This window comes from Buteo buteo, chromosome 17 (genome assembly GCF_964188355.1).
Source record: "Buteo buteo chromosome 17, bButBut1.hap1.1, whole genome shotgun sequence".
In the NCBI taxonomy this organism is placed as follows: domain Eukaryota; kingdom Metazoa; phylum Chordata; class Aves; order Accipitriformes; family Accipitridae; genus Buteo; species Buteo buteo.
In genome coordinates, this window is record NC_134187.1 from 6,324,073 (window position 1) to 6,350,197 (window position 26,125).

Sequence of the window (26,125 nt, forward strand, 5' to 3'; positions counted from 1 at the left end):
GGCTCCCCACAGCCCCCATCACCTCCCCTTAGCCCCTCTTCACCTTTAACTCACCTCTCCTCAGCCCCCCCGGCTCCCTACAGCTCCCCTCACCTCAGCTCCCCTTCGCTTCACCTCAGCCCCCCCGGCTCCCTATAGCTCCCCTCCCCTCAGCCCCTCTTCACCTTAACTCACCTCTCCTCAGCCCCCCGGCTCCCTACAGCTCCCGTCACCTCAGCCCCCCCCCCGGCTCCCTACAGCCCCCTCACCTCAGCTCCCCTTCACTTCACCTCAGCCCCCCCCGGCTCCCTACAGCCCCCCTCCCCTCAGCCCCTCTTCACCTTAACTCACCTCTCCTCAGCCCCCCGGCTCCCTACAGCTCCCGTCACCTCAGCCCCCCCCCGGCTCCCTACAGCCCCCCTCCCCTCAGCCCCTCTTCACCTCAACTCACCTCCCCTCAGTCCCTACAGCTCCGCTCCCTTCCCCTCCCTACAGCCCCCCTTCCCCTCACCTCAGCGCCCCCCCAGCACCCTCCATCGCCCCTCAACCCCCCATGTCTCCCCACAGCCCCCCTCACCTCAGCGGCCCCCCCCCTTCCCCATGTCTCACAGCGCCACGCCCACTCCGCTGGAACCAATCGCAGCTCCCGCCAGCGGGTCCCCGACCAATCGCACCCGGCGGAGGCCGGCCCCGCTGACGAGCTCCCCGCGCTAGCGCAGCCCGCCCCGGCCGAGGCACCGCTCGCTCCGGCAGCCGCTAATGGCAGTTGAGGGCGCGCGGGGCGGCGGGTGCGCAGGCGCTCTGCTCCTCCCGTCCCGTCCCGTCCCGTCCCGTCCCCCCGCCGGTCACCTCCAGCGCCGCCACGGAGCGGGCCCTCACGGTGGGGGCGGAACCGCGGCGGGGAAGAAGCGGAGGGCGGGTCTGTGGTGACTGGGGCTGCCCGGGGACAGGGCCGCGGGACCGCCTGGCTGTAAGGTTTCGGGGCCGGGATAACGCGTTCCTTCACCGAACGGAGCGGCTGGGAGACGCGGGCGGGAGGCGGAGAGGTTGGGGAGCCGGGGGGGCCGCGGGGGTGACGGGTCTGTGTAGCCGGCTGCCGTCCCGCCTGGGGAAACACCGGTGCCCGGGGGTCTTGGGTCTCCCTGCGCCGTGAAAAACTCTGGTTCTGCTTTTTTAAGCACCTGAAGACACGAAACGGGCGATTTCCTCCTCCGTTGCTCATCTCATTTCTCCCCCCCCCCCCCCTTTATAGGGGCTGTGTGTTACAAGTCCTCTGTATCAGGAGATATCTTAATGCTGTTTTTGACGATCCTTTCTTCTAACAGTTGTATCTTCTAAAGAAATTTAACTGTTGCTTGCGGGGGTGGTGGTGATTTCCCACGCTTTGTATTCCTCTCACTGCTAAAGCTTTAGCTAACATTAAAGCTACTTGCACTTTTAAAATAATACTTAAAGAGTTTTGTGGAAAAGGTTGAGATAGGCCAGAAGATGCTACCGCAGTTAGGAAAATACCTGCTGTTCCTCCTACAATCACCCTCGTTTGTGCAACTGAGATAAAGGAGAAATTTGCTGGAGTGAGGCTCTTGAGAAGTAAATACGCTGTGTAGCGATATTGCAGAAGTTTTTGTGGAACCTGCAGCTTCACTTCCTCTTTCTTAGAGGCTTATAGAATAATTCTGGACCTTCCTGGACAGAGTACTCCTGTCACACATCATAAGTTTAGGGGGGGAAAAAATCATACCACTTACAAATCATACCTTGCATTCATAATAGTCATGAATTCCTTGTTGAGAAATACTTGCCTCATGGCCAAGGTTACTAATGATATTTTTAGGTTTTTGAGAGAGAGAGAGAAATATGATACGTAAAGAACAGGTTTAAAAACTGTTATGGTAGATGCACAACAGCTTAGAAGGAAAACAGAAGTAGAAGTTACTCCTGGCAGTTCCATGTATAGAGTAAGCAATGAGTAAATAACAATGTTGAAAGGCTCAAAAGTCTTCCAGCAACTCGAGAGGGTGGAAGCTGTGGAAAAGGAAAGGTGGGATGAAAAAGAAAAATCAGAATTATAGTAGAAAACAAAATTCTGGTCTGAACAGTGATGTATAAGCAGGATTTAGACTTGCAGAGGACTCTTAAATGTGGAGCCAGAGTTGTTCAGGTGCCTGTGCTTGAACATGAGGAAAAGATAGTGATTGTCTGTCTTGAAATGTAGAGTTGTCATCAGACACACAGAATGATGGAATAATTGCTTAAAAGAGAGAAAACAATTCTTCCTTTTGTTTAGTCTGGAATGAAAAAAAATCTCATTGCTCGTTTGTTTTAATGTATGAAAAACTATGACGATATATGAGAAACATCTGAAGTCAGTAGGGAAATAGACTATTGACTTAAGTGGTTGTTTAGACTGGTTATTTTGCAGTTAACCTCGATAAGGAAGATTTCCATAATGTATAGCTAGTTAAACTGGTTCCACTACAATTATTTTGTGTTACATGCCTTATCTTTTTAAATTTTTCAGATGCATCTGATTACCTGCTGGAAATACTTTGAAGTATCAACAATGAACTGGATGTTAACATTGCTTTTTTCTGGAATAGTTGCCTGTTGTGCTCACTCTACTGGGGATTCAGTATCCAAGTTACTCCTTGTGTCCTTTGATGGCTTCAGGGCTGATTACTTGGAAACCTATAAACTTCCTCATCTTCAGGAGTTCATTGAGGATGGTGTGCTTGTAAAACAAGTTACAAATGCTTTTATCACCAAGACTTTCCCAAACCATTACACCATAGTGACAGGCTTATATGAAGAAAGCCATGGCATCGTGGCTAATGACATGTACGATGCAGATGCCAAGAAAAAGTTTTCACAGTTTAATGATTCGGATCCCTTCTGGTGGAATGAAGCAGTTCCAATTTGGGTAACAAATCAACAGCAAGGAAGTGGAGCAAGTGCTGCTGCAATGTGGCCTGGTACTGATGTAAAAATTAACGATACGACCCCTCAATTCTTTTTGAAGTATAACTTTTCAGTAACTTTTGAAGAGAGAGCGGAGAAAATTGTTGCGTGGCTGAACAGCTCCAATCCAGTGGTCAGTTTTGCTACATTATACTGGGAAGAACCAGATGCGAGTGGGCACAAGTATGGACCAGATGACACTGAGAACATGCGCAAAGTATTAGAAGAAGTGGATAATCATATTGGTTTCCTTACTAATAAATTGAAGGCTTTTGGTTTGTGGGACACTATTAATATCATAATAACAAGTGATCACGGAATGGCCTCCTGTTCTGCAAAGAAACTAATTATCCTGGATAAATGCATTGGTCGCAATAACTATACTCTGATAGACAAGAGTCCGGTTGCTGCAGTGCTGCCAAGGCAGAGTAAGTTTTGGTTGTTTTAAGTTGTACACTGAGAATTAATCTTGTTTGTCTTACTGCTAAAAAGTACACGCTATGGTAGACTGTTCACATCTTTTGCAAAACCAGTGTAGTTCATGTTTCAGAACGTTGACATCATTTAATGAGTAAGCTAAAGAATGTTTATTTAGAAATTACTTTGTTTTGGTAATCAATGGGCCAAGGAGAGTTTCTTGTCAAATTGCTATGGTGGTAAAGATGGTCCTGGTATAGCTTGTTGAGAAAGTAGATAGGCACTTAGTATGCCTGCTGTCTTGTTGCTCACTTAGTCTATACGGTTGTAATTCACAGTGAGCATGAAATAAACTCTCATGTTTATTCACAATGAAAAATGTCATCGTCTAAACTTCCAAGTAAAAATCGAAACCCAACTTTGATTGCTTTACCACTCCTGTTTCTGTGAATGAAACTTCAGTTTTCATACTGTGAATTCAATTTTTGTATTTTGGAGTGGTTACTAACAGGCATGTCTTAAATCATGACACTGCTGGTCTCAGTTTCCACAACTGTAGCCAGACTGAAGCAATTCTAATGAACAGAGTGATTTATACAGTAACAAAATCTAACACTTACTGCTTTGGTGTGCGATTGCTTTCTCTTGATTTCTGTGCTTGCATTTTACTCTCCTCCCCTGCAAGCCCAGAGGGTAAGTTGAACTGTAGGTCTGAAGCCATAGCTGTGAGGTGCTGATTTAAAATGAGAGCAAATTGTGAAATCCACCTCAATACATGTAATGTTTCATTGGGGACATGAAAAAATTCTTTTCTATATGCCTTTTAAAAAAATAATTGTTTTGAAAAAAATGGATCTTAGGTTTAAAGACAGATAGTTGCAGTAAATTGGGTACATAATTTCCAGCTGTTTCACATGCAGTTTTTTCCTTGGCAGACAAAAGGGACGTGTATAACTTACTGAAAAAATGTGACCCTCACATGAAAGTATATCTCAAAGAAGAAATTCCAGACAGATTTCATTATCGTCATAATAAGAGAATTCAACCCATAATTCTGGTTGCAGACGAAGGCTGGACAATTGTACAAAACGAGTCACTTTCAAAATGTAAGTGTTTTTTCCTCATTTGTGCTCTTGGTGGGTTATGTTGGTAAACTGTCTTGTTTTTATTCCAGCCATCTGTAGAATGGTCCTGGTTTAGCTAGTGGAGTCTTGGCACTGTGTCTTTAGGAACATCTCAGCATTTTCTGTAACATCTCAGCCTGAGCCTGGAGTGTTTTAACAGATGAGGAAGAGATGGGGGATATTCTGTTGCCTAAAGCACTTTGTCATGTTCAACTTAATAGCCTGTGGTACACTTTTAAGAGTTATCTTAGGCAAGTTAGCAGTCTGTCTCAAGCTTCTACTAGAGTGTGGTTTAACTATTTTTTGTATATTTTATATATATATATATATACAGGGGAGCATAAATTGAAGAATGCAAGACACAACATTTAATGTTACAGTACATATATGAGGAAACAAAAACAAATGGGAGGAAATACTAAAAATAATAGGAACACAACAGTAGTGGTCAAAGAAGCCAGAGTTCTTCCTGTTAGGGCCATCAAATAGCACGTTTTAAAGACAAAAAACAAAACAGATGTTAATTCACACAGTGCATTGCTAAGCTGTGCACTTTCTTCCTGCTAGATGCTATGAATGTCAAATTACATACATATGTATGTGTATATATATATGTGTGCATGTGTGTTTTATAGATATGTATATACATACATACCTGTATATATAATTCTTGGAAGAAAAATTCATTAATAGGAATTAAATACGAAGGTGCCAACTTCCAGATAGTTTCTGAGCAGCCAGCAGCTCGAGGCTGGTTGGTATGTCAGGGCTAACCCTGTTGGATACTTCCCAGACTCCCCGTTACGACTGCTGTCAGAGACATGATGCTGGGTGGCGTAAACTCCCGCTTTCACCCAGTTTGGCTGTTCTATCTGCCCTTTGCACATCTAAGTTCAAATTTTCTCATTATTTGTACAAAAGTACTGCTTTTAATGTAAGATATGTTTATATTTTAATTCCCCTCCAGATTTGCTACAATCATCTTCAAATTGACAACACTTAGCAGAGGTGTCCTCTAATAGAAGTCTCTTTCCTGTTTATGGTTAGATCCAATTCCATGTACCTAAAACAGTTAGTAAGTGCATATTTATAAGTAACAGCATTGTATCAGTCGAAGTGAATCACTTTTCAAAACAATTTTGCTAGCCAAGGCTTCCCAGAAGCCAGCAGGGGAGGTTTTAGCCTAAAAGGCTATTTAAATGTTTATTGTATTTGTCTTCATGGACAAAGTGGCAGTGTAATGATTAGCAAGGGTACCAATACCTGTACTGTATCTAGCAATGTTAGCACACAGCAGCCCTCCTACTTCAGAGGTGAAATATAGGAAACTTCATTGGAGAGGGGACTTGGAACAGCTCTGTTCAAAACAAACAAGTAGTAGAAGGAAAAAAAATGTGATCAAGAAACATAGGACTGCATTAAAGCAAACAAGCAAGATGCAGTGTGGTAGTATCTTTGTGGTAACAAACACAATGGTGGAAAACATTAAAAAGGAATATTGGAAGTATACTGAAGTGATGAGTGTAATGTAATCAATAGGAATCTTGACATTTCATGTCAGAAACTTCAAGGAAGCAGCAGCCGAGGACAGTTCTCAGACTTGTCAAACTGTTACTAATAAATGAACTCAAAACTTAAATGCAGTCACTCAAATATTGTGCTGTGTGTGCTATGAGAAATTTTTGGCACCTTGGACAGATTTTTCAGCCATGTTAATAGGAAATTTGACTATGGCTGCTTTTTAGTTGTTTATATTCCACCAAAAATCGGAGTGAGTAGGTCTTAAAAACCTACCAAACATTCAAGTACTGGTGACTTTGTAGCCACAAACGCTTTGTTGTATGCCTGTCACAGACATCATAATCCTTTGACTGTTTTTTGGGGGTTTGACTATTTGGGTGTCCCTGCACCTGAAGTACTTAATCTGATAAGCATGATTTCAGGGTACTTAATATGCTTGAACTGAACACTATCAAGGGGAGAGTGCTTGGCTTTTAAGAAGTAATTAAAGTGTCTGCTTTGCAAGGGGGAGATGTCTTTCCAAAAATCTGAGAAGTACCTATTTGCATTCCAGCTATGGACTCGTCGTGGAGTGGCAACATCCTTTTCAACTTTGGCATGAGTGGTGGGAAGGGGAAAACTGAAAATGTTGATGACCAAAAGGAAAAGAGATAATGGCGGGGGGGAACCACGGCTGAAGACCAGTATGGGAAAAGACTTCTGGGGATTGAGGAAGAGGGAAGGAACACTGGGTTGCTTTAGTGTTTCATCCAACAGTTGCTTCTATGTTCTGCATGAGTCCCTGGTTAAAATATATGCCTTTTGGGGGTGGGGGAGAGACAAGGAGGGGAATACTTGATATGCAAATGCAAACTGTGACGTTAACTCTTTACTTTGCATTTCTCCAGTAGGTGACCATGGCTATGACAATGCTCTCCCAAGCATGCATCCGTTCCTGGCTGCTCGCGGGCCTGCTTTTCATCGGGGTTACAAGCAGAGCACAATGAACAACGTCGATATTTACCCCATGATGTGCCACATCCTGGGACTGACACCACAGCCTCACAATGGCACTTTCAGTAACACCAAGTGCTTGCTCGCTGACCAGCGGTGCACAAATATTCCAGAAGCTATTGGGATAGTTATTGGGGCTTTTATGATACTGACTACTTTCACCTGCATTATAATAATCTCAAAGAACAGAGTAGCTCCCCCACGGCCATTTTCCCGACTTCAATTACAGTATGATGATGACGATCCTTTAATTGGATAGCACGCAGGGAGCCTGGTCTCACTTGCTAAATAGTGATTTCAGGAAAAAGAGTTTGAACTTGCACTGGATGGTATTCTTTGATGCACTTTAATGGTATCTGTATAAAATACTGTACAGCCAGATCTTGCTAACTTGTTTGTATGTGCTACCTGACTAGGAGTCCTGTAAAAATATTTTCAGAACAAAAGGGTGAACAGGTGGCTTTCTGCTGGAGGAGATGCTTAACAAAATAAGGATGCTTAGTTTTTCCCTCAAGCCTTTGAACATCTTCCAAATTAAATTCCAGAGTATGAACTAGCCAGGATAGATTAAGTGAATTTTAACATTTGTAAATTATAATTGTTTTTTTGTATTATTAAATTTAAATTAATGGTGACTTCTTTTATTGTTCTTGTACCTGTATTGGAAAGAAGATCTTTTTTTCGTAAGAGTTGGAAGTTGTATTTGGACAGTATGTTCTGATTTGTTCTTAAATTTGGGGATAGAGGGTGTAGAAAAGATCCAATACTTCTGTTTCAACCCTAAGCCAGCAATGTGACAAGAAACTGGTGAGAAGGAAAACGGAAGTTGGTGAGGAAAGAATTGGTGGATATCACTTCTATTTTGAGCAATAAGTATGTGGTTCAGCAGTTACAACACTGGGCAGATGGCTCTGACATTTCTAGACGTGTGTCTGTGGATGTCTTAGTTCCACAGTTCCTGCACTCGGAGAGTTCGGATGGTACTACTTGCTTATCTCAAGGATGCTGATTTAATCTGAGAATCCTTGGATTACTCAGTTTAATGGGCTGTAGTAGTAAAATTACTGCTTCTAAACCCTGTGAAAAGTTTTTCAGGTGTAAACTCTGCTGTAGGTGGTTCTGACCTGTGTACCAGCTGATAGTTATCTTTTGAAGGCTGTCATGTGCTAAAAAGCAACAACTGAAAGTTTGACAGGCAATCATCAAGCAAGGATTCCAAACTCTTATTTTAAACCCTGGAAATTTAAGGGGAAAAAAGTAACTTCTTTTTTGAGATAAGATCTGTTACCTGTACTGTCTAAGTTCTATAGATGTAAAGTTCTGGTGAAGACCAGTGCTAATGGTTCTCTTAATTGAAACTCTCAATTCCTTGTTAATGGTCAAGTCTAGTAACTTGCCATAAGAAAAAAATAATTTGATTTAGAAAGCCTTAGTGGTAACTTACTTTTTAGTGAGGAAAGAATGTGAGTTAAATTGTTAATGCTAACCCAAAAAAAGAACTATAGTTACCAAGTCCATTTCCTACAAGTTTGATGGTTTTAAGAAATGAGAGAGCTGAGGTACCTGGTAGCATGCCACATGGTTTCTTGTTCACAAGCTCAAATTCCATGCAATTTGGTATTAGCCACGGACTACCTTTTAGTGATCCAACTGGAAGGAAGTATGGACTTCAGAGGGAAGGGTTACTTTTAACTGCCCACTGAAAAAAATACATTTGAGTTTTAAAAATGATTTGTGGAAGCTTTACTAATTTGTATCTATCTTTCTCTTTGAGGATTCTGTTTTACTGATTAAAAACACAATACAAAAACTAACCTGTTCTGGTTTTTCTCCCCCCCCCCCCCCCCCCCCCGCCGCCCTTAAACTACTAGTACTACTTATTGACTAATGCTTTACTCTAGATTAATCTGAACTTGAAAGAGGCTCAGGCCCCTTGAAAAATCTGTACCGTTACTGACAGTATACTGGATTTTAGGCTGTTGATATAATAAAGCAATAATGAGACCAAACACAGAAGCCACTTTCTTATCCTGCTGGAAGATTTAAAGTAATTAATTACATACAGTAAGAGGTCAGGTTAATGAGTAACTATGAAGTGAATGTTTTGCAGGGTAGAACCCAGGCTTAGAGATGCTGTAAAAGGGAGGATACTTGAATTCCTACGTTGGAGAGAGCTGTTAGGTTCTTTCTTTTGATTTTGCTAATAACAGCTGCCATCCTCAGAGGGTGGCAGACTTGCTGGGAGCTGCTTTGCATCATCTATATATGGAAAGGCTTGACTCAGCTAAGTTATCTTTATCTTTCTGGCAGATGTGGTAAGACCAAAGTGTACTGTCCTCTACCTGTGAGGGTTTTCTCCTAGATGCTAAAGCTGATTAGCACAGTATATGCTCCACTCTATTCTTCCTTTCTTCCTCCTTCCCCCAAATAGCTGTCATACAGTGTGTGACTGATGTGCTTTCAGTTCCTCTCTGCATCACTAGCACAGGCCAGGTGTCAAGGTTACCACCAAAATTTTAATTACCAGAAATGTAAATGTTGACTGAAGTGCAATGGCAGCACTCTAATCTCAAATACAAATATTGTTACAGATGGGGCAATCTAGGTCTAAATGCATTTCTCCTCCTAGCTCTGGTTAGCTCCTGGTAAGAACTGCTATAGGCAACTGAGCTTTTATCAAACCAGAAAGTGAGTGGTAGTATCTAGCAGATATCCTTATTACCCTCTACTACTCCCTTTAGCATTGAGACAAAACAGTGCTATTGTGGGAAGGGTTTAAAGAGAAAGTTTAAGTATTAATCAAGAAATAGCATAAACTACGTGCCAATTGCATTGCTACTTATTTTCAATTCTAAAGATGCAGTATGGTCTATAGGAGGCTGAGTATTCTTCCTGGTACAATTCTATGCTGCTGGCAGGGAGGGTTTCAAAGTAGCTCTTGTACATCCAGGATTTCATACAGATCATGTACAAATCAAGAGAATCTAGAAAAACACCTCTTTCTCCTTAGAGACAAAGTTGATATATTTAAAGATGATTTTTTTTTTTTAAAACAGTGTTAGTGCCTTAAACATGATGAAATATTTCCACTACCTAGTTACGGTTTGCATGAATTATTGCTTGTGAAAGTCAGCAGCTGATTTCCTTTTGAATAGCAAATTCAAGACAAGAACATAAGAAGCTGTGGCTTCTGCCTTCCTCAAAGCTGCGATAAAGGAGACATCCCACAACAGTTTGTGGCAACATGTAATGACTTGCTAAATATACACGACTCTGCAATGTTCATACCGGGCATATTAATTTAGGAGAACTTCTTAGCACTTAAACTAGCACTGAAGTTTAGAAGGGAATAGGGGAAGTTCATAACACTTACTTCCCAGTAGTAAAGACTGATGTTTCATTATATTGACTGCCTCCAAAAAGGAACTCTCAACACTGGGTAAAGAAGCCTTAAACCATCCACCCCTCTGGGTTTATATGCTTTTTGTCCATTAGCACCAGGAAATGGTTCCAGAATTGAGGCAATTCCAACTAACTATAGGTCCAAAACACTTGTTTCAGGGGGAAGTTTAACTTCCTATAAATTGAAAAGAATGTACTGCCTATGAAAATAAACCAACAAACAACATCATGTACCTCCAAGGATCGGACCACAGGGACAGATGTTTGCTTTAAATATGCACAGTACCACCTTTTATTGCAAAAAACAGCAATAGAGATTTGTTAACTTAATATGATTCAGATTAGGATTTCGTTATGAAAAGGCCATCCATTTGCAATGCTGCAGATACTGCTATTGAACTTGCCACTTTCATGTGCATCCAACAATTGTTGTAGTCTAACATCTAATAAATGCTTCCATTACCTTTACTGTAGTACAAACATGGCATTTCTTGAAAGATAGGTACAGCAGCATAGGCATGGTCAAGACAGCATCCATGGCCATTATTTAAGCAGAGAAGAAGATTTGGAAGTAAGCCTGTTACATTTGCATTTTACAAAGCAGCAGGACTCAACAACTGCACGTTTGTCATTCTGCCCACACACAGCTCAAGATTGTGTTGTTCCACGCTTCTGAAAAGTCACACTGCACAACCCTTCATGTGATAATAGGCATTTTTGCACCTTTTTTTTTTTTTTGAGACCGCATTTATTGTTAACAGCTTTACTGCAGCTCTTTACCAAGAAAGTCTGGAAGACATTTTTTATGAAAGAAACTGTTATTTCCACATACAGTAGCAAGGTGGGAAACAAGAGGCCTTTTATATAAGAAAGTTCTATCACAATTCCAGTTATTTTTAATAAAGGCATACACTATGCAGAGTACAACACATAGTTGGGATACATACGAGTTAAGGCCATTCTCCCCCAGCCATCCCCCCACAACTCAAGTTTTTTTCCAGAAGTGTTTTTAAATGAAGCAAGCACTCAATGCTTGATAGCACTACAGCAAAGATGTATTTCAACTTCAGCATTTCCAAATGGGAAGAAACAAAGAAAAGGTTTGACATCTCAAAATATGCTTCACAGGTCAATAATAAAAGACAAAATCATGCTACCTTCTCAGCTTCCAAGCTTAACTTACAAGTAGTATACAGTGTACTCAAGTCCACTTTCCAATGTACATCATAAAAAGTATCACATACACAGGAACCAAATTGCACCTCCTCCCCAACCAAAACGTAGTCTGAAAAAAATCTCACATCACATCAGAGAAAAAGTTGGTATTTTTCTCCAGTGACATTATATGTGCTTTCAATTTGATTAAGCATACACCCAACAACTTAAAACAGTGTTTAACACTGGCTAGGCAAATACCCTAACAAGGTAATTACTCAAGAAGTACCTGCAAATAGACCTAAGCAATAAAGGAAACATGTTTACACCTAAACTGAAATACCCAAATACTGAAAGATTCCCTTCAGTTTTCTATAAAGTTTCATTTTACCCTCCTCAAAGAAGGGCCTTACAGTGCAATACAGAACGACATCGAGAATTCTCATGTTTGTGTTACCAATCTATTTTGAATATTATTGTTCCCACACCCTTTGTGAGGGAAAGCCTACTGCTCTTCCCTTCTTGCATGTTTGGGCAGGCAAACCTAAGGCCCAGGATGACTGAACAACACTGACCAACTTTGCCCCCTCCTTAAAATCAAGGGTCAGTTTGGCTGATGATAGAACTACACCTGTCACAATTAAAAAAGTGGGTGTTTAATGAACACCTCTGAGGTTACAATCCAGTTATTTTTACATCTGCCATAAGCCTTGCTATGACATTACTGCAATAAGGAAAATTTCTATTAAAGCAGCAGGTTCCAAAGTGAGAAAGTGTGCAACTGAAGTAGCTACAGGAGAGGATTACAGCATCTCCAATTTTCAGTGTTATTCCCTTAACTAAGCCTGTAGATCTTTCTTTAAAACACACACGAAGCTTGTACTACAATTGTTTCTAAGTTGCAAATAAGCAAAAGGTGGATTCCATGCATCAATTTGCTATCTGCCATCCACTTTTTGGAAGGTAGCTAGGGAAGTGATTAGTAACAATTTACAGGTTTAGGTTTTCTACTCACACTTCCCCATCCTCTCTAGGAACTACTGTGAACATCATTACTGCTTTCATCTTTCAACTTGAAAAGCCCCTGCAGCATTCAGTTTTAGCTGGCATCAGCAAATGAAACTTAAGACATACCTAATCGTCAGTTCCACTAAGAATCAGCTTTACAGTATCAGGCACACCTAACCCAGAAGTTTTCCTTCAGTGTTTTCTTAAGAAAATGGCAAGGTAGGAAAACAAGGCTGTATGTAGAACAGTAACAGCAGAATTGCAGAGATGAGTCAGATTAAGTTACACAAGACTTCATACATATCCCCCAAATTAAGGGGCTGTCCTCCAACAGATCTGCTAGTTTCCTGCCTCCCTAAAGCTACTATTACAGCTAGACTTTCGGCATATACCTTAAGTTGGAGTCTTTCATTGCCTTCCCTCTCAAGCACTCATTGCACCTAGTTATGGTCTCTGGAAACTCCCACATCTGCCTGCAAAACAGCTTAATATTAAGCAAGTGTCCGTGCCATCACAGAGGAATCCAACAGATTACTTCTGACGCAGTGAGCACCAGACAGTTCGTAACATGGCACTGGAGAGTCATCACTGAGGCAGCGAGAAGCAAGCTCCCTTCTGAACTCACCTAGATACCATTCATTAAGTCTGGAATTAAGTTCAGCAAAATGAGTCTTGTACTTGCAGTTAGTCAGCTTGTTGCAGCTCCTTGCTAGGTCTGCTAGCAACCCTCCCAATTGCAGTAGTAGACTGTTAGTCACATCATGAGTTTGACAGAGCACATCCAAGGCCAAGATGTTCCCATCTTTGCCCTCTGCTGGGTGCTGTGGATAAAGCAATAAATTGCACTTAGAGAAATACCTGACTGTTTGTGTGAATCTTGAAAGGTTCTTTGTCCTTCAGGCATTGTACTCGGAAGCAAAGTGCAGAGAAATACTGACACAGGGAGGAGAAAAAAAATTCAGCTTTCGAACAAGTCTGACAACTAGACAACTTTTCTCACTTCATACCACGTTTTTCATACAAACCTGAGTCAGCAGCTTCTCAACTACTATTTAAGTGAGCTTATCAATAAAACCACAAATAGCAAGAAGATTGATTGCCCCACACAAAAGAAACAGAGTAAATATATAGTTTTGTTGACTCAGAATTAATAATTTTCCCTGACAGAGACTTTCCTCTGGAAGAACAAACTCCATCTTACACCTTTTTTCATATTAAAGTGTGCTTTTTCAGATTTAAGAGTATATATGGCTTAGGATTTATACGGCTGTTCCTTAAATTGTGTGCCTAATCCTGCTCACCAAATTCTAAGGTCCACCCAGACATACCATATAAAACACAAGATAGCAAGCCAAACTCGTACTAGAGAAGTCTCACACTAGAGAAGAGTCTCCAGCAATGGGTCAGATGTTACACCCAGTGACAAGCACTCTTGAAACCAGCTTGTACATGTAAGTTCCCTAACTGATTCATCTGCCTTATTCTGAAAGAACCCTCTTACCTCGGAAATACAAGACTCCATTTGGATATACAGGTGTTGTGCTTGTATGTGTCTTTAAACTGCCAGCTACATGGAATTCCTAGAAAATTTAGTCCAGTGTACAGGAAACAATAGAAAAAGACCTACATTTACCAAAAGTCATACCTAAAATTGTAAAGACCTATATTTACCTAAAAAAAAAACCCTTAAAAAAAAAAATCAATCAAGTAGTTTAATGCTGATTACTAAAGGCAATACCACCTAGATTCATATTTTGGGGTTACAATTAACACAGTACTTTAAATAAATATGTCTAACTCTAAATTTAGACACTTAGCACTGCATGACCTAGCTTAATAATAATGTTGTTTTCTGCAGGATTTAGTCCACCAAGCTATTGTAATGGTGATCCATGCAAAAGTTTCCTTGGGCAAGGAAGAAAAAAACCCAAAGGAGTCTATTCACATTCAGTGACTTGTTAGAATGTAAGAGACTTTAAAAAAGCCTCTCAAAAAAAAGAAGAGAGGGTGGAAAATTAAATCACCACATAATAGTCTGTGAAGTGCACCTCAGTTGACATTATTTCCCTAAAAGTAGCTCAGAATGAGGTATTCAAGGTCTATTGTCACTACACATCTACATACACAGCTTTCCGGGTTTACCTAGAATATTTTCAACCTCTGAAGGATTTAGCAGTGGTAGGGTGAAACAGAAACATGCTCTTTCTCTGCATACCTAGTACGTACATACACCATGGTACCAATGGATCAGCATCCATTTCCTTTTAGTCCACATATTTATGCTGATCCACCTCTATTAATTTTTTTTGTATAACCTTATTTTAAGCATCAAGCAGGAAATAGTACCAAATGTTATTAATCTTGCAACAGTGGCTGGGCCGCTTCAGTATGTTGCATTTGCATGGTATTTGCTTGGGTGAGGATAAAATGCTTAACAAAAACTGCAATAAAAACCATAACAAGAAAGCTGCCCAGAAAGACTCCTACAACAGTAGCATAGGTGTCTGCTCCAAAGGCTACAGGAACTTCTTCAGCAAGTATATCTTTCACAGCGTTGAACGAACCATTGTTTGGCAGTGGGTTAATACCAAGCAGATGGCACAGCAAGGGGTACAAGTCTGTAGCATTCATGACTTCTTTGGTGGCATTCTTTCTGAAAGCAGGCCCAACTGCCAAAAAAATTGGATGCATTTCTGGTAAGGTGTTGTCATATCCATGATTACCAACTAGAAATAAAAGATAGATAAAGGTCAATATTCTGAAGTTGCAAAACAAGCAATGAACCTTTTCCTAGAATTAGCGTAACACAGAAAAGGAACAGCCATCATTTATTCTTGCAGAGGTTTAGAAGAATCATTTTGATCAACAGCACAAATGTTTCCTCGAAAACACCAAGTCTCAGAACTACAAAGAGAAGATGCCTTAAAAAAAATGGAGAGCACTATTTAAAAAAAAAAAAGTAAGCTCACATGGTAGTAACAGCACTGTCAATGGCATGCCATGCTACACTGAAGTTTCCTTGATTTTCCTCAAGTCAAAACTCCAACTTTGCAACTGGACCAGATCTCTTAAAAAAAAAATCCACGTAGAGATAGACTGTTTCACACCTAGTAGCAGACAGAACTTAAGCTCTGACTGCTTTGACACTTTGTCCAATTTGGTGCACTATTTACTCATCAACAAGGAAGAAGTTTACAGATCTCACTAGTGGGTCTCCAGTGACCCTTCCTTACAGGGGCACTAAAAACTCTGAACAAGTAAATACATGCAGGCACAAAAAGATGCTCTCATCATCTATCAACAACTGAGAAACTTGTTAAGTCTTGCAGGTAATGCTGTTCAGCTTCATAACCAGCAGCAAAGTTGAAAAGGTTTTCAGTGAAGAAACTTAAGAACTGACCATGTGACACCTATATCTTTTCTCCTAGCTAACCAAAAGTTACAGTTTACTGTTTCCATTCTATCTATAATAAATCTCAAAACCCCAAGGTGAGGAACTTAAAAGTGGGGGGTTTTTTCCTCCAAATCACCTAGAACGCATATTATCCTATAAGGCAAACAAAAGTCACTGGTGTAGAGTAACACAATATTAAAAGACTCTTTCTAGCAATAAAACAAGGTTACCATAAGTGAAGGCATACACAGAAGTTGAGGACTTTCCAGAAAGCATTCTTTTATTTCCAACCCAACCCTTCTCCAGTAAATAAATAGTACATGATAAAGCAATGCTATTCATCCTCTATGCAAGAAGTTCAGTTACAACTTTTTTTTTTTTTTTCCATCTCTCAGGAAGTGGTTGTCAGTTTGCTAGATCTTGCAAGACTCCCTCAAGTATGTGACCACTAACACATGTAAATGATCCTACCTTGGTAAGTTTAAGTTTTAGAAACTGTAAGTCCAGTCCCCCTCCCCTAACAGTAGGGTGCTTCCCATCCCATCAGGAGAAAGATATTATAAGTTCTACACACTTAGCTTCAGAGTTTTCCCTCCCAGTCTTAAAAAAAGGGGAAAAAACCCCCCAAAAACTACCATTGGTTGAGATTGGAAGAGAAAGTATCATGTAAGATCTCTGACTAGGAAGATATAGCAAAACACTGTAAATACAGAATACTTACATTGAAAACCATCAGACTTATTATATACAATTTCCCATCCTTTATCAGCCACTGCTAAGATTGGCTGAATTTTACTGTTGTGTTTGTAATGTAATCTATCCGGAATCTGCTCCTTTTTATATACAGTCATGTTGGGATGAGCACTGGCCAAAGCTTCATATACTTCATCCAGTTTGCCTTCAAACAAACAAAAGAAACAAAAGACAAAACTTAAACATACCAATACGTTTACTGAACTAACCAGTAGTTTAAATACAACTGAAAGAGGGCAAAATGCACTTCCCCAAAAGCTAATTATAGCTGTAAGAAACAACAGTGGATTACAATGCACACAGAATTTCCTGTGAGAAATCCAGAGCGTCATTCACAGTAAGATCACACCTGGCATCACACTTCACAGCCTGTTCCTAAGCAGTAAGTGCCTTGCTAATTTTAGAAAAATCCCTCACTTCATAGCTATCAGAATGTAAGCTTCTCACAAGAATGAGTTAGAAGGCATTCAGCTAAGTCTCACAGAAAAGAAACCAGCTCCTCCTAGCTCCATGCAAAGCTTGAAAGCAAGAAGATGGCTCCTAAACCTGTTTATGAGGTAATGTGCGTATTAAGGCCATATTCTGTCTCTCTCCCAGTTGGCTATGATGACAAGTGACACTTTTTATTTAAAGCAGTTTAACTGTTAGCTGCTTTCCTTAAAAGGCCAAAGAGAGCAGCCACTTTGTTTCTTGGCATCTCTGAAAACTTACTTCTGAGTGAACCCAATTGTTTATTTCTCCTTCTGCAAGATGCTCCAATAAACAGCTACATATTTGACCTCATTTGATTCCCAGTTTTGATCTTCTACCATTTTGATGACAAGTTTAGCCAATTTTGAAAGAGTAGCTAGTTTGTTGCTATGCACCATGTAACATCATAGTATTAGCAATTAATTACCTAGGGAAAAGCAAAACTAGCTTGCATTAATCTTTCAGCGGAAGCCCTCAGTCTCAGTCCAGATGCCGCTAACACGTTAGGAACTGTACGAAGATTGCAGAGTCCTAAGCAGGGAACACAGGACAAGCATACAAAAGGACAGGTTGGACCAGCATATAAAGATGGCACTTTTGGTTTGGAACTGTCAGCTGCTCTGTATATTCAATAATGGCTAACAGCACTACCTATTCCTTTGTATTCTTACTGTCTATTCCTTTCCCTTCCTAGTCATCTGCTGTGTAACAAGCGTAAATCCTTAAAAGCTGTACTATCACTACCAAATAAATAGGCATTTTCTACCTCCAATTCTTTATTTGCTTATTTTCAGTTTCTGAGCTTTTCTTTCCAGTAAAAAAATCACTGAACAGCCAGAAAGCAGTTGGACAAGCTGGAACACCAGCACACAGAAAGGAGGAACCAGGACACACAGACAGGAACACAAAAGCAAGTTCAGGAACCTACATCTGAGCAAGGTTCTTCAGTGTCATTCCCCAGCCCCCATTTAAGCACAGATTCACAGATTCCTATTGAGGGCTATGCAGTGTATATAACAGACTTCTGTTATATACACCAAATAACTCGGCCCCATGACTTAAGTACTTTGTGCTACACGCATGTGCAATTCACTTGGACAGTCAAGTTCACAGTTAGTCTCTGCAGGCCAGTTTCAGCGCTACAAGGTCTGAAGCACAGCTGGAAGATGTTTACATTTTCTTTGTGGCCAACACTGCTGGTTTTAGTACATGAGTGGGATTTAAGCACATCCTGTCATTTTGACTTATTTCTTGCTAGCTCTGCCTTCACAGCTAGCTGTACGTCCTGCAGCAGGCGTTCCTGCATGTGAGCTCTTCTCTGACTCTCTGTCCTAAAAAACGATTGCCTTGATGACCACAAGAACAAGTGCTTAGTTTGACCTGAGACACTGTCTGAAGTAAACGAAAGATAAACTCCTGTCTACCATTTACAGCATGCGTGAAGTTTTGAATACATCTCAGGAAAAAAATGTTTGTGAGGTGCCCGATGTCTTTAAAGAAACCATCTTCAGTTTCCCTCAGTTCCTAGGATCCGGTATAGAAATAGAATGATGCATAATGTTTCTTATCTCAAAGTGGCATTAAAAAAAAAAAAAAAAAGACTTAAAAGATTCACTAAACTTAAGAAACACAATAAAGGTCAAAATGAGACAGCAGAAGTCCATATATGAGAGAGATAGTTGCAGAAACAAGAAAAGGGAGTCCAATTAGCATTTCTAGGACTACATTAGTAACAAAATTAATTTTGTTATGCCACTTTTCTATATGGGGTAACAGGGAGGAGAAGCCCCAGATACAGTCAACTATGATTTTACACTAAATTAATTATTTGAATTAACATACGTATACTTAATGGAAGAAAGGCCAGCACTACCAGCTGTGGTACAGGTACCATCTTCATGAACATATAATCAGTTCCACACACACCAATACACAAGCATAGTTAAATAATGGCTTTAATCCATCTCTTGGGGATGAAATATGCAGCCAAACAGTTTAAGTAGCAGAAGTTGCTGCATATTTAAGCAATAAAATTTTTTCTCAGTGTCTCACTAAGTTTTACCATTCCCTTGGTTTAAGTAAGATGAATGGACTAACTGTTGAAGAATCAGTCTTATGTACTTAAGTGTATGTTATTTCATAGCTAAACTGAGACTGAAGCTCACTGGTTTATAATAAAAATTACAGCTGGTAACAGGGAAGGAAGGAATTTAAGCTGTGCTCAAAACTACTTCTTGTTTATTGGTAGTGTAATAAATATCTGAACCTCTGGCAAAACCAAATCCAGGCTATTCCTGAAATCCATTGAAATGGCTTTTTTACTATTCTGTTATCTAATTGCTGCAGAGATACTATTTCTTTTCAGCATTTAGCAGACAGGAGAATCAGGTTACACATCTTCAAGTTCTCATTTACTGCATTAGGGATGTTTCAGCACTAACGTTTACTTTTACAACTCCTTTATTTGGTAATGAGAGCATCCTGGACAACTGTGTTTGTCTCCATTAGGATGGAGCTCCCGAACTCAGCTCTTCTATCACCACTGAGAGAAACAGTGCCCAGCTACAAGCACCTGAGTGTGCTCAGGCAGCAAATGATCTCAGTTTGGACATACTAACATTTTAGTCTGGAATATTCTTCAAACTAAAAATGACAAGAGACATTTGTTTACATATTTAAAGGCCACTTACATCTGCAAAATACCCTACCTGTTGGGGCATCAAATAGAATGCTATCCATTAGTGATATTGGATAATATTCAAAAGAAATATTACAGAAATCTTAAAACACACCTTTTCAGAAGGCCACCTTAAAACTCAACTTCCAAATTAGCACCCCTGCCCACGCAAAAAATTGCTGTTTTCCAGGTTAATACATTCACACCAAATACTTATAACTTTTGATCATCAAAATAAAGAGCGGCACCTGTACACGAGTGACACTAAACACACACCTGACACTCAAGCAACCCTTCAATGACTGCAACCAGACTTCAGATTTCAATTCCAACAGGATTCTTGCCCAGCATTATCACATATGATATGAACAAAACATATGGTATGAACATAACTGGCTGGCTGTTCAGCGTGATGGGGAAAAAACACTGAAGCGAACTACAATAGTTGGCAGCTAATCAAATAGCCAACACAGGCTTTCTTTTTATCAAAGGTCTGCATCTGGTTTCAGTTTACTGTTTGAGTTGGAAATCTAATTCTTCCACTATGGCTTTAGCATCTTGATGAAAGGCAAGATATGTTAACACTCAGTTGTTATCCATCTAGAACGCCATTCATCCTTGATAATGCCATTAGATTACTTTACTTCTCATAAGGACTAAAGGACAGTTGGCAGTATTAGTCAACAATAGATTTGCTCACTTTTCATTTCAGAAAGTTAATCTGGGCTTTTGACAGAGCTAGCAAAAAGAACAAAGACGTGATCCTGCAAGTACTCTTTGTTCAAGGCTGATGTCCTACTGGCATCAGTGCTGCTACCACCACTTCAGTTAAGGAACAAGTCTATAAAGTTTTGATACTCAAGTATTTTCTTCAGAGAATTTTACTGCTATAGCTCCTACCTTCTTTTGGCAAAATAGCTACTGCAGGAGAATGGTCAATGACTTCATAGAGCTCTCTATTCACATACTGATCAAGCTCAATGATCCTTTCTGAGGAGGACTGTGACATTCCATGATCACTCGTGATTATGACATTTATCACATCCCACAGCTTTGCTTTCTTCAGTTCAGACATAAGATATCCCAGCTTTTTGTCAATATCGCTAATTATTGGACCCATAAGTGGGTTTTCTGGGCCCAGAATATGGCCCATCTCATCAGGCTGTTCCCAATACAGGAGACCAAAGTTTATGGGTTCTTCTGATGTAAACCAGTCAATAAGCCTAGCAACTCTATCTTCAAAGGAAACAGATTCATTGTAGGGCATATAATATGTAGGAAAGACTCCATGTATTTTCACATCTGTTCCAGGCCACATAGCTGCACCGGTTTTATGTCCTTCTTTCTGGTTCGTCACCCATATTGGGCTGGCTTCTTCCCAGAACTTGGAGTTATGGATATCCATTTTGTTCAGAGAAAAAGTTTCATTCAGAATAGGATCATACATCTCATTAGCAACTATACCATGGCTTTCTGCATAGAGACCAGTCACCATTGTATAATGATTAGGATACGTTTTCGTTATAAACACATTAGTGACCTGTTTGACATGAACACCATTCTCCATGGCATAATGAAAATTGGGAGTTGAGACTTTATAGATGTAATCCCATCGAAATCCATCAAAAGATACTAGCAATGCTCTGGGCTGGAAAGACAATGCACTTGGAAGAAACAGTAAGAAAACTGCCAGGATCTTCCAATAACAGTTCATGGCTGTTCTGAAAGGTATTCGTCCCCTCTTCTGAGGCAGCATGGCATCTGTTGAGCAGAGACAGAAGATTTGTTTGCATTAGCTTGTCAAAGTCATAACTCAGTTTTAAGAATGAGTAGCTAAAATATTCCCTATGTATTTATACAGCTTGCTTTACTAACACTGAGCACTCCAAACATAGGAAGGGGACCTTTCCCAATTTCAAAGATGGGAAGTGAGACACTACGATTTGTTGAAGGAAACACAGTTCACAATGCAACTTCTTTAACCGACACCACTGCCCAACATCTTCCTTTTTTTCTTCCAGTTCCCAATACACAGGAACTCCTGCTCTTGCAATTTGACAAGTTTTCAAGTATTTGCTGTACTCAATGTTGTAAGAAACTGCTCTATAAGAAAGCAGGTGCTTGTTAAGAGTTAAGATGTAAACAGGGGCAGTTCTCACCTTCAGAATAACAAGGTCCATCTCTACCAGAACTTTATAACCCTCATTAAAATCTCTGGAGCATTCCTTCTCTTCTGTGCAAGTGTGGCACAGACACACTAGCATCACATGGCAGACCAGCAGATGGAAGTAGGAAGTACACACTGGAACTGGAGGACTCTGTGCCTGCACAGCTCCCATCCAGGAGGGGGAGGGCAGCTAGAAACCATTACAGCTTCTCAGCCCCGACACTCAGTACAGCACTACTAAACGTGCCAAGTACAATTTCTAGTGGAGAAACTAGCAAATAAGAGTTGAATTTCAGATACAGCAGTATACCCATTAAAAGGTTTTGCTGCCTAAAAGGGGTCAGATCAAGACTTAAACAAAGAGCAGGAACATCAGTTTCCCAACATTTTGTCACATCTCTAACCTGATCATAGCTTCCCTACATAACTAAGCTCTTCTTGATCAGCTAATTCTGACACTCACTACCAAAGGTCACTTCTAGTGTACAGACAGCTTTACAGACAAGAACATATACAAGCCATACAAGTCAGTGCGCAGTTTAAGTTCTAACTGAACACTTATGTCTCTGAATGGATTGGAAAGAGGTGGTTGAAAGATTCACTGGTACAGTTGTGAGCCACTGGAAATACTGTATCTTTCAAGCAAGCATCATCTGTCCCTTCCAGTCAAATACCACTGCAACCAGAGTGCAAGCAGCTTGAAGTACGCAAGACCCAAGAACTATAATGCAAATCCCGTCCATGAACTGCATGAGCTGGTGACCACCACACACTGTACCCTAAAGCATTTGCTCCCTAGATAAACATTCAGCACTAATTCCGATTATATGACTCAAGGATGTTGACTATTCCTAGCTATGACTGGCACTCCTTATCTAATAGCATGACATAATATGACACAATTTCATATGTTATTGGGTTGTACTCCCCTGCCTCAGTTTCCCTCTGCCCTTCGCAAACACTTTCTTGTTCAAAACTCAGTTATCTAACTCAAAGTAAGATCCCTATAAGAACCCTCACACAGGATTTCCCTATATGTAACTGACCTAAAATTTCATGCTAATACTCTCCACTTCTTGCTCAACAGCATCATTTAATCACAAGACCAGATACTGTTCAATCCAAACCTGCATGTGGACTGAAATGATACCCCACACAGTTCCCTTTAGGTTCCCGTTTTTCAGCAATCTTCTGGAACAAGTCACTACTGAAATTCAGCTGGAAAACAGTGATCGTGTAACCAATAAATCCATATGAATATCTGGAGTACTTTAAATATCCTAGTTAATATAAAACGTTATAGCATAACAAGGACCTGAATACCACTGCAATGAAGGAATAGGATTTGTCATTTTGGTAGAACCCAAGATATCTTCTACGGGAAATTTTCATATTCCAATTCCCCAGCTAATTCTCTCATTTACACTGGAAAACAGCACAGGCACTGTTGACTTGCAGGTAGTCAAATGTTACACCAAACTTGCGTGTCTCCCCAAATTAAAATCCATGCCTAGAGTCCTGCTAAGAATAAACTGACACTTAGAGGCATAACTCCCCTTTCAGCCAACACCACAGACCCAAAGGCCACAGAGTCACTCAGTTTCACCTGATGTGGGATTTCTTTCAGCTGAATCTGAAGGGAGAAAGGGAGAACATGCTGTTGTGTCCATCTGAACCCCATCCGCCAAACTAAGCATAGCCCATGGCTGAGTTGTAAATTCCCCCTTCTGGGGAGCAACAAGTATGAATTTAAGTCCTCTCAAGTGACATTAAGTCCTTACTTCTAAACTTTACACAATTAATGATGTCAACATCACCCAATCCTTTAACTGCATATTTTTAATAAATAATGGTGTGGGATATTTTTTTTTCAAGGCCTTCTTATACCGGTCTTCACTGGAGACAACCTGAGCACCCCTACTGATCCGGCTCTCTCCAGAAACCCAGCACCACAACCCACGGCTCTGGGGCCCTGAAGGGGCTCTGGTGGGACGAAGGCATCTGGCTGCCCAGGGCAGGGAGCTGCCAGACAGACAGACAAAGTGCCCAGGGACCTGTTCAGCAGCCGGAGGAGCCCAGCACACAGACGAACGCCAAGGGTAGCCCGGCATTCCCCCACATAGCCCCCGGACGCCTCCGTGGAAGGCTCACTTCACCCTGACAAGCCAGCCACCCGAAGCCAAACCGGGACTCACGAAACCCACGCTCCCTCAGGCGAGAGACCACCGCCACGCCCACGGCGGCCCTCACCGAGGCCCGCTCGGGCCTAAACGAACCGCTCGCCCCCGGAGCCCTCCCTCCGGTCCGGGCCGCCGCTCCCGGCGCCCCGGGGAACGCAGGAGCGAGGCCGCGGGGTCCTCCCCCAGCCCGTCCGCAGGGAGAAAGGGAGCGAACGTTCCCCCGGAGGAGCCGCGACCCGGCGTTACCTGCCGGCGGCCCCGCAGCGCAGGCGGAGCGGCACTCACCTCAGCGGGCAGCGGCGGCGGCGCCCGCACGTAACGGCCGCCCGCCCCGCCCCGCCCTGCCTCTCCTCTCCGGGAGTGGCCAGCGGCGCTGTCAGTCACCGCCGGATAACGGGGAGGGGAGGGGAGGCGGGCTGAGGGGAGGGAGGAGCCGCCGCCTCAGGCGCCGGGTGGCAGCGGCGGGCGTTGCCCTCGGGTTTTTTGTTGTTTTTTTTTTACGCTTTCCCGGTGGTTTTAACGCCTCCCGGGTGCCCCCGGCTCGGGGAGAGCGGGGCCTGGCGGCTGTAGAGCTGGGGAGGTTTTAAGGGGGCCGCTGGGTGTCGTGGGATTGCTTTAAAGGGAGAAATACGAGGGCCCAGGCCGGGCAGGCGGTGCTGTGAGGTGGCTGTGAAGGCAAGGAGCAGAGTTCGCTTCCTGATCTATCTGCAAGGGCTTCCTCAGTTCAAAACAAACCCCAGACTAAACTGATTTTGAGTCAGGCGTTTTTCCTTTTGTCTCCTCTTGTCTTCTGAGGCTCTGCGTTCTCCATTTTTTTCCTGGCAGGTATGCTTTCCTGTGTTGTGGTGCTCAAGAGCTGTAGGTGTAACCTGGAATGAAGAGGAAAATTGGGTTATCCCTCCTCATCTCGCTAGAAACTGAACTGCTGAAAGGGGACAAAGGCCGAGCTGGGTTCCTGCCTTTACTAGGCAAGGATCTGTGCTACGTAGAGGTCCAAAGCCCATGCCTTGTGTACATACACAAACCTTACCCCACTTTGTGGCAGTGTAGAAAAACATTACACTTCTACTGGTGCATAGGAACATGCTACTTATTAGTCACTTCATAGCCGGCACTGGCTAACTTATACATCCTTCTGGTGCAAACAAGCATTGCAATGCAAAGAAAACAAAATTTGCGGGTTTTTTCCTTTTTTTTTTTTTTTTTTTTTTTGCCTAATCCATACAGGATAAACCTGGTTTTTTGTTGATGCCAACCCACTGGAGGCTTCGTATCTCCAACATTGTACCTTATTGGTAGGTAGGTAGAAAAGGGTTATGTAAAAACCTGTGTACAGGCTGTAATCCGGGTAAGATTCTGGCTCCTTCCCCTCCTTTTTCTGTGAAGTTACAGCTTGGCTTCATGAGCTCAAGATCACTGACCTGATCAGGCTCGTGTAGTAAGGGACTCACTCAAGCCTGGGGCAGTAGCAAAGTCTGATCCTTGTATCTAAATTTTTTAAGCAAGGGTGATACCTTCCTCATCCCAGCTCTAAGAATTGTAGTAGGGGTCAAGGCTCTTTTAGTCGTTTTCTTAGTATCACACCCCCACATTACTGTTGTATTGTTAGAGCTGTGAGATTAAGACTAGTACAAAACTGGAAATATATATTGCTGCAGTGATTGGTAGAAGCTGTGTGGATGTGGCTTGGGTACACAGGAAACTGAACCAGACCACGCCTGTAGCACTAAGTTCATCATCTGTTTCCCAACAGTGACCCACAACAGCAGGTTTCGAGAAAGGGGTAAAGAGAAAAAAGCCATTATAAAATTGCACCTGTGTGCACTGAAATCTCTGGTTGGGTGCCCTTCAACAGCAAAGTGTTGTCTCACGCTAATAGTTACTCTCGTTAGCTAGGAACAATAGTACTCAAATTTACTGTTGGTT

At 41.7% G+C, this 26,125-nt stretch overlaps 2 protein-coding genes across 4 annotated transcripts; one reads left to right on the plus strand and one right to left on the minus strand.

Moving 5' to 3' along the window:
- The first annotated feature begins 700 nt into the window (after positions 1-700).
- ENPP4 (ectonucleotide pyrophosphatase/phosphodiesterase 4) lies at positions 701-8,806 on the plus strand. Its single transcript, XM_075048982.1, is given in 5 exon segments — positions 701-818; positions 820-859; positions 2,501-3,365; positions 4,290-4,460; positions 6,887-8,806. Coding segments are annotated over 5 exon segments (1,521 nt in total). The 5' UTR covers positions 701-738; the 3' UTR covers positions 7,252-8,806.
- Positions 8,807-10,532: 1,726 nt separating this feature from the next.
- Positions 10,533-24,979, minus strand: ENPP5 (ectonucleotide pyrophosphatase/phosphodiesterase family member 5). Of its 3 annotated transcripts, XM_075048985.1 has the most exons (5): positions 24,485-24,979; positions 20,753-21,613; positions 16,673-16,849; positions 15,122-15,283; positions 10,545-13,378 (listed from the first exon to the last, which is right to left on the minus strand). In XM_075048985.1, the coding sequence occupies exons 2-5, from the start codon at positions 21,606-21,608 to the stop codon at positions 13,317-13,319; spliced, it is 1,257 nt and encodes a 418-aa protein (XP_074905086.1). In that variant the 5' UTR covers positions 21,609-21,613; positions 24,485-24,979; the 3' UTR covers positions 10,545-13,316. The 3 variants fall into 3 exon arrangements, with proteins under 3 accessions (XP_074905085.1, XP_074905084.1, XP_074905086.1); XM_075048984.1 differs by having other exon boundaries at positions 10,533-15,283; positions 24,446-24,979; XM_075048983.1 differs by having other exon boundaries at positions 10,534-15,283; positions 24,485-24,978.
- Positions 24,980-26,125: the final 1,146 nt, after the last annotated feature.

Excerpts from the sequence above, each read along its gene's own strand:
- ENPP5 (XM_075048984.1), bottom strand. The coding sequence starts at position 21,608 with ATGCTGCCTCAGAAGAGGGGACGAATACCTTTCAGAACAGCCATGAAC. Across the intron at positions 16,850-20,752 it reads AGCTATTTTGCCAAAAGAAG|GCAAACTGGATGAAGTATAT; the intron begins GTAGGAGCTATA and ends GTTTGTTTGAAG. Across the intron at positions 15,284-16,672 it reads TAAGTCTGATGGTTTTCAAT|TTGGTAATCATGGATATGAC; the intron begins GTAAGTATTCTG and ends TTTTATTTCTAG.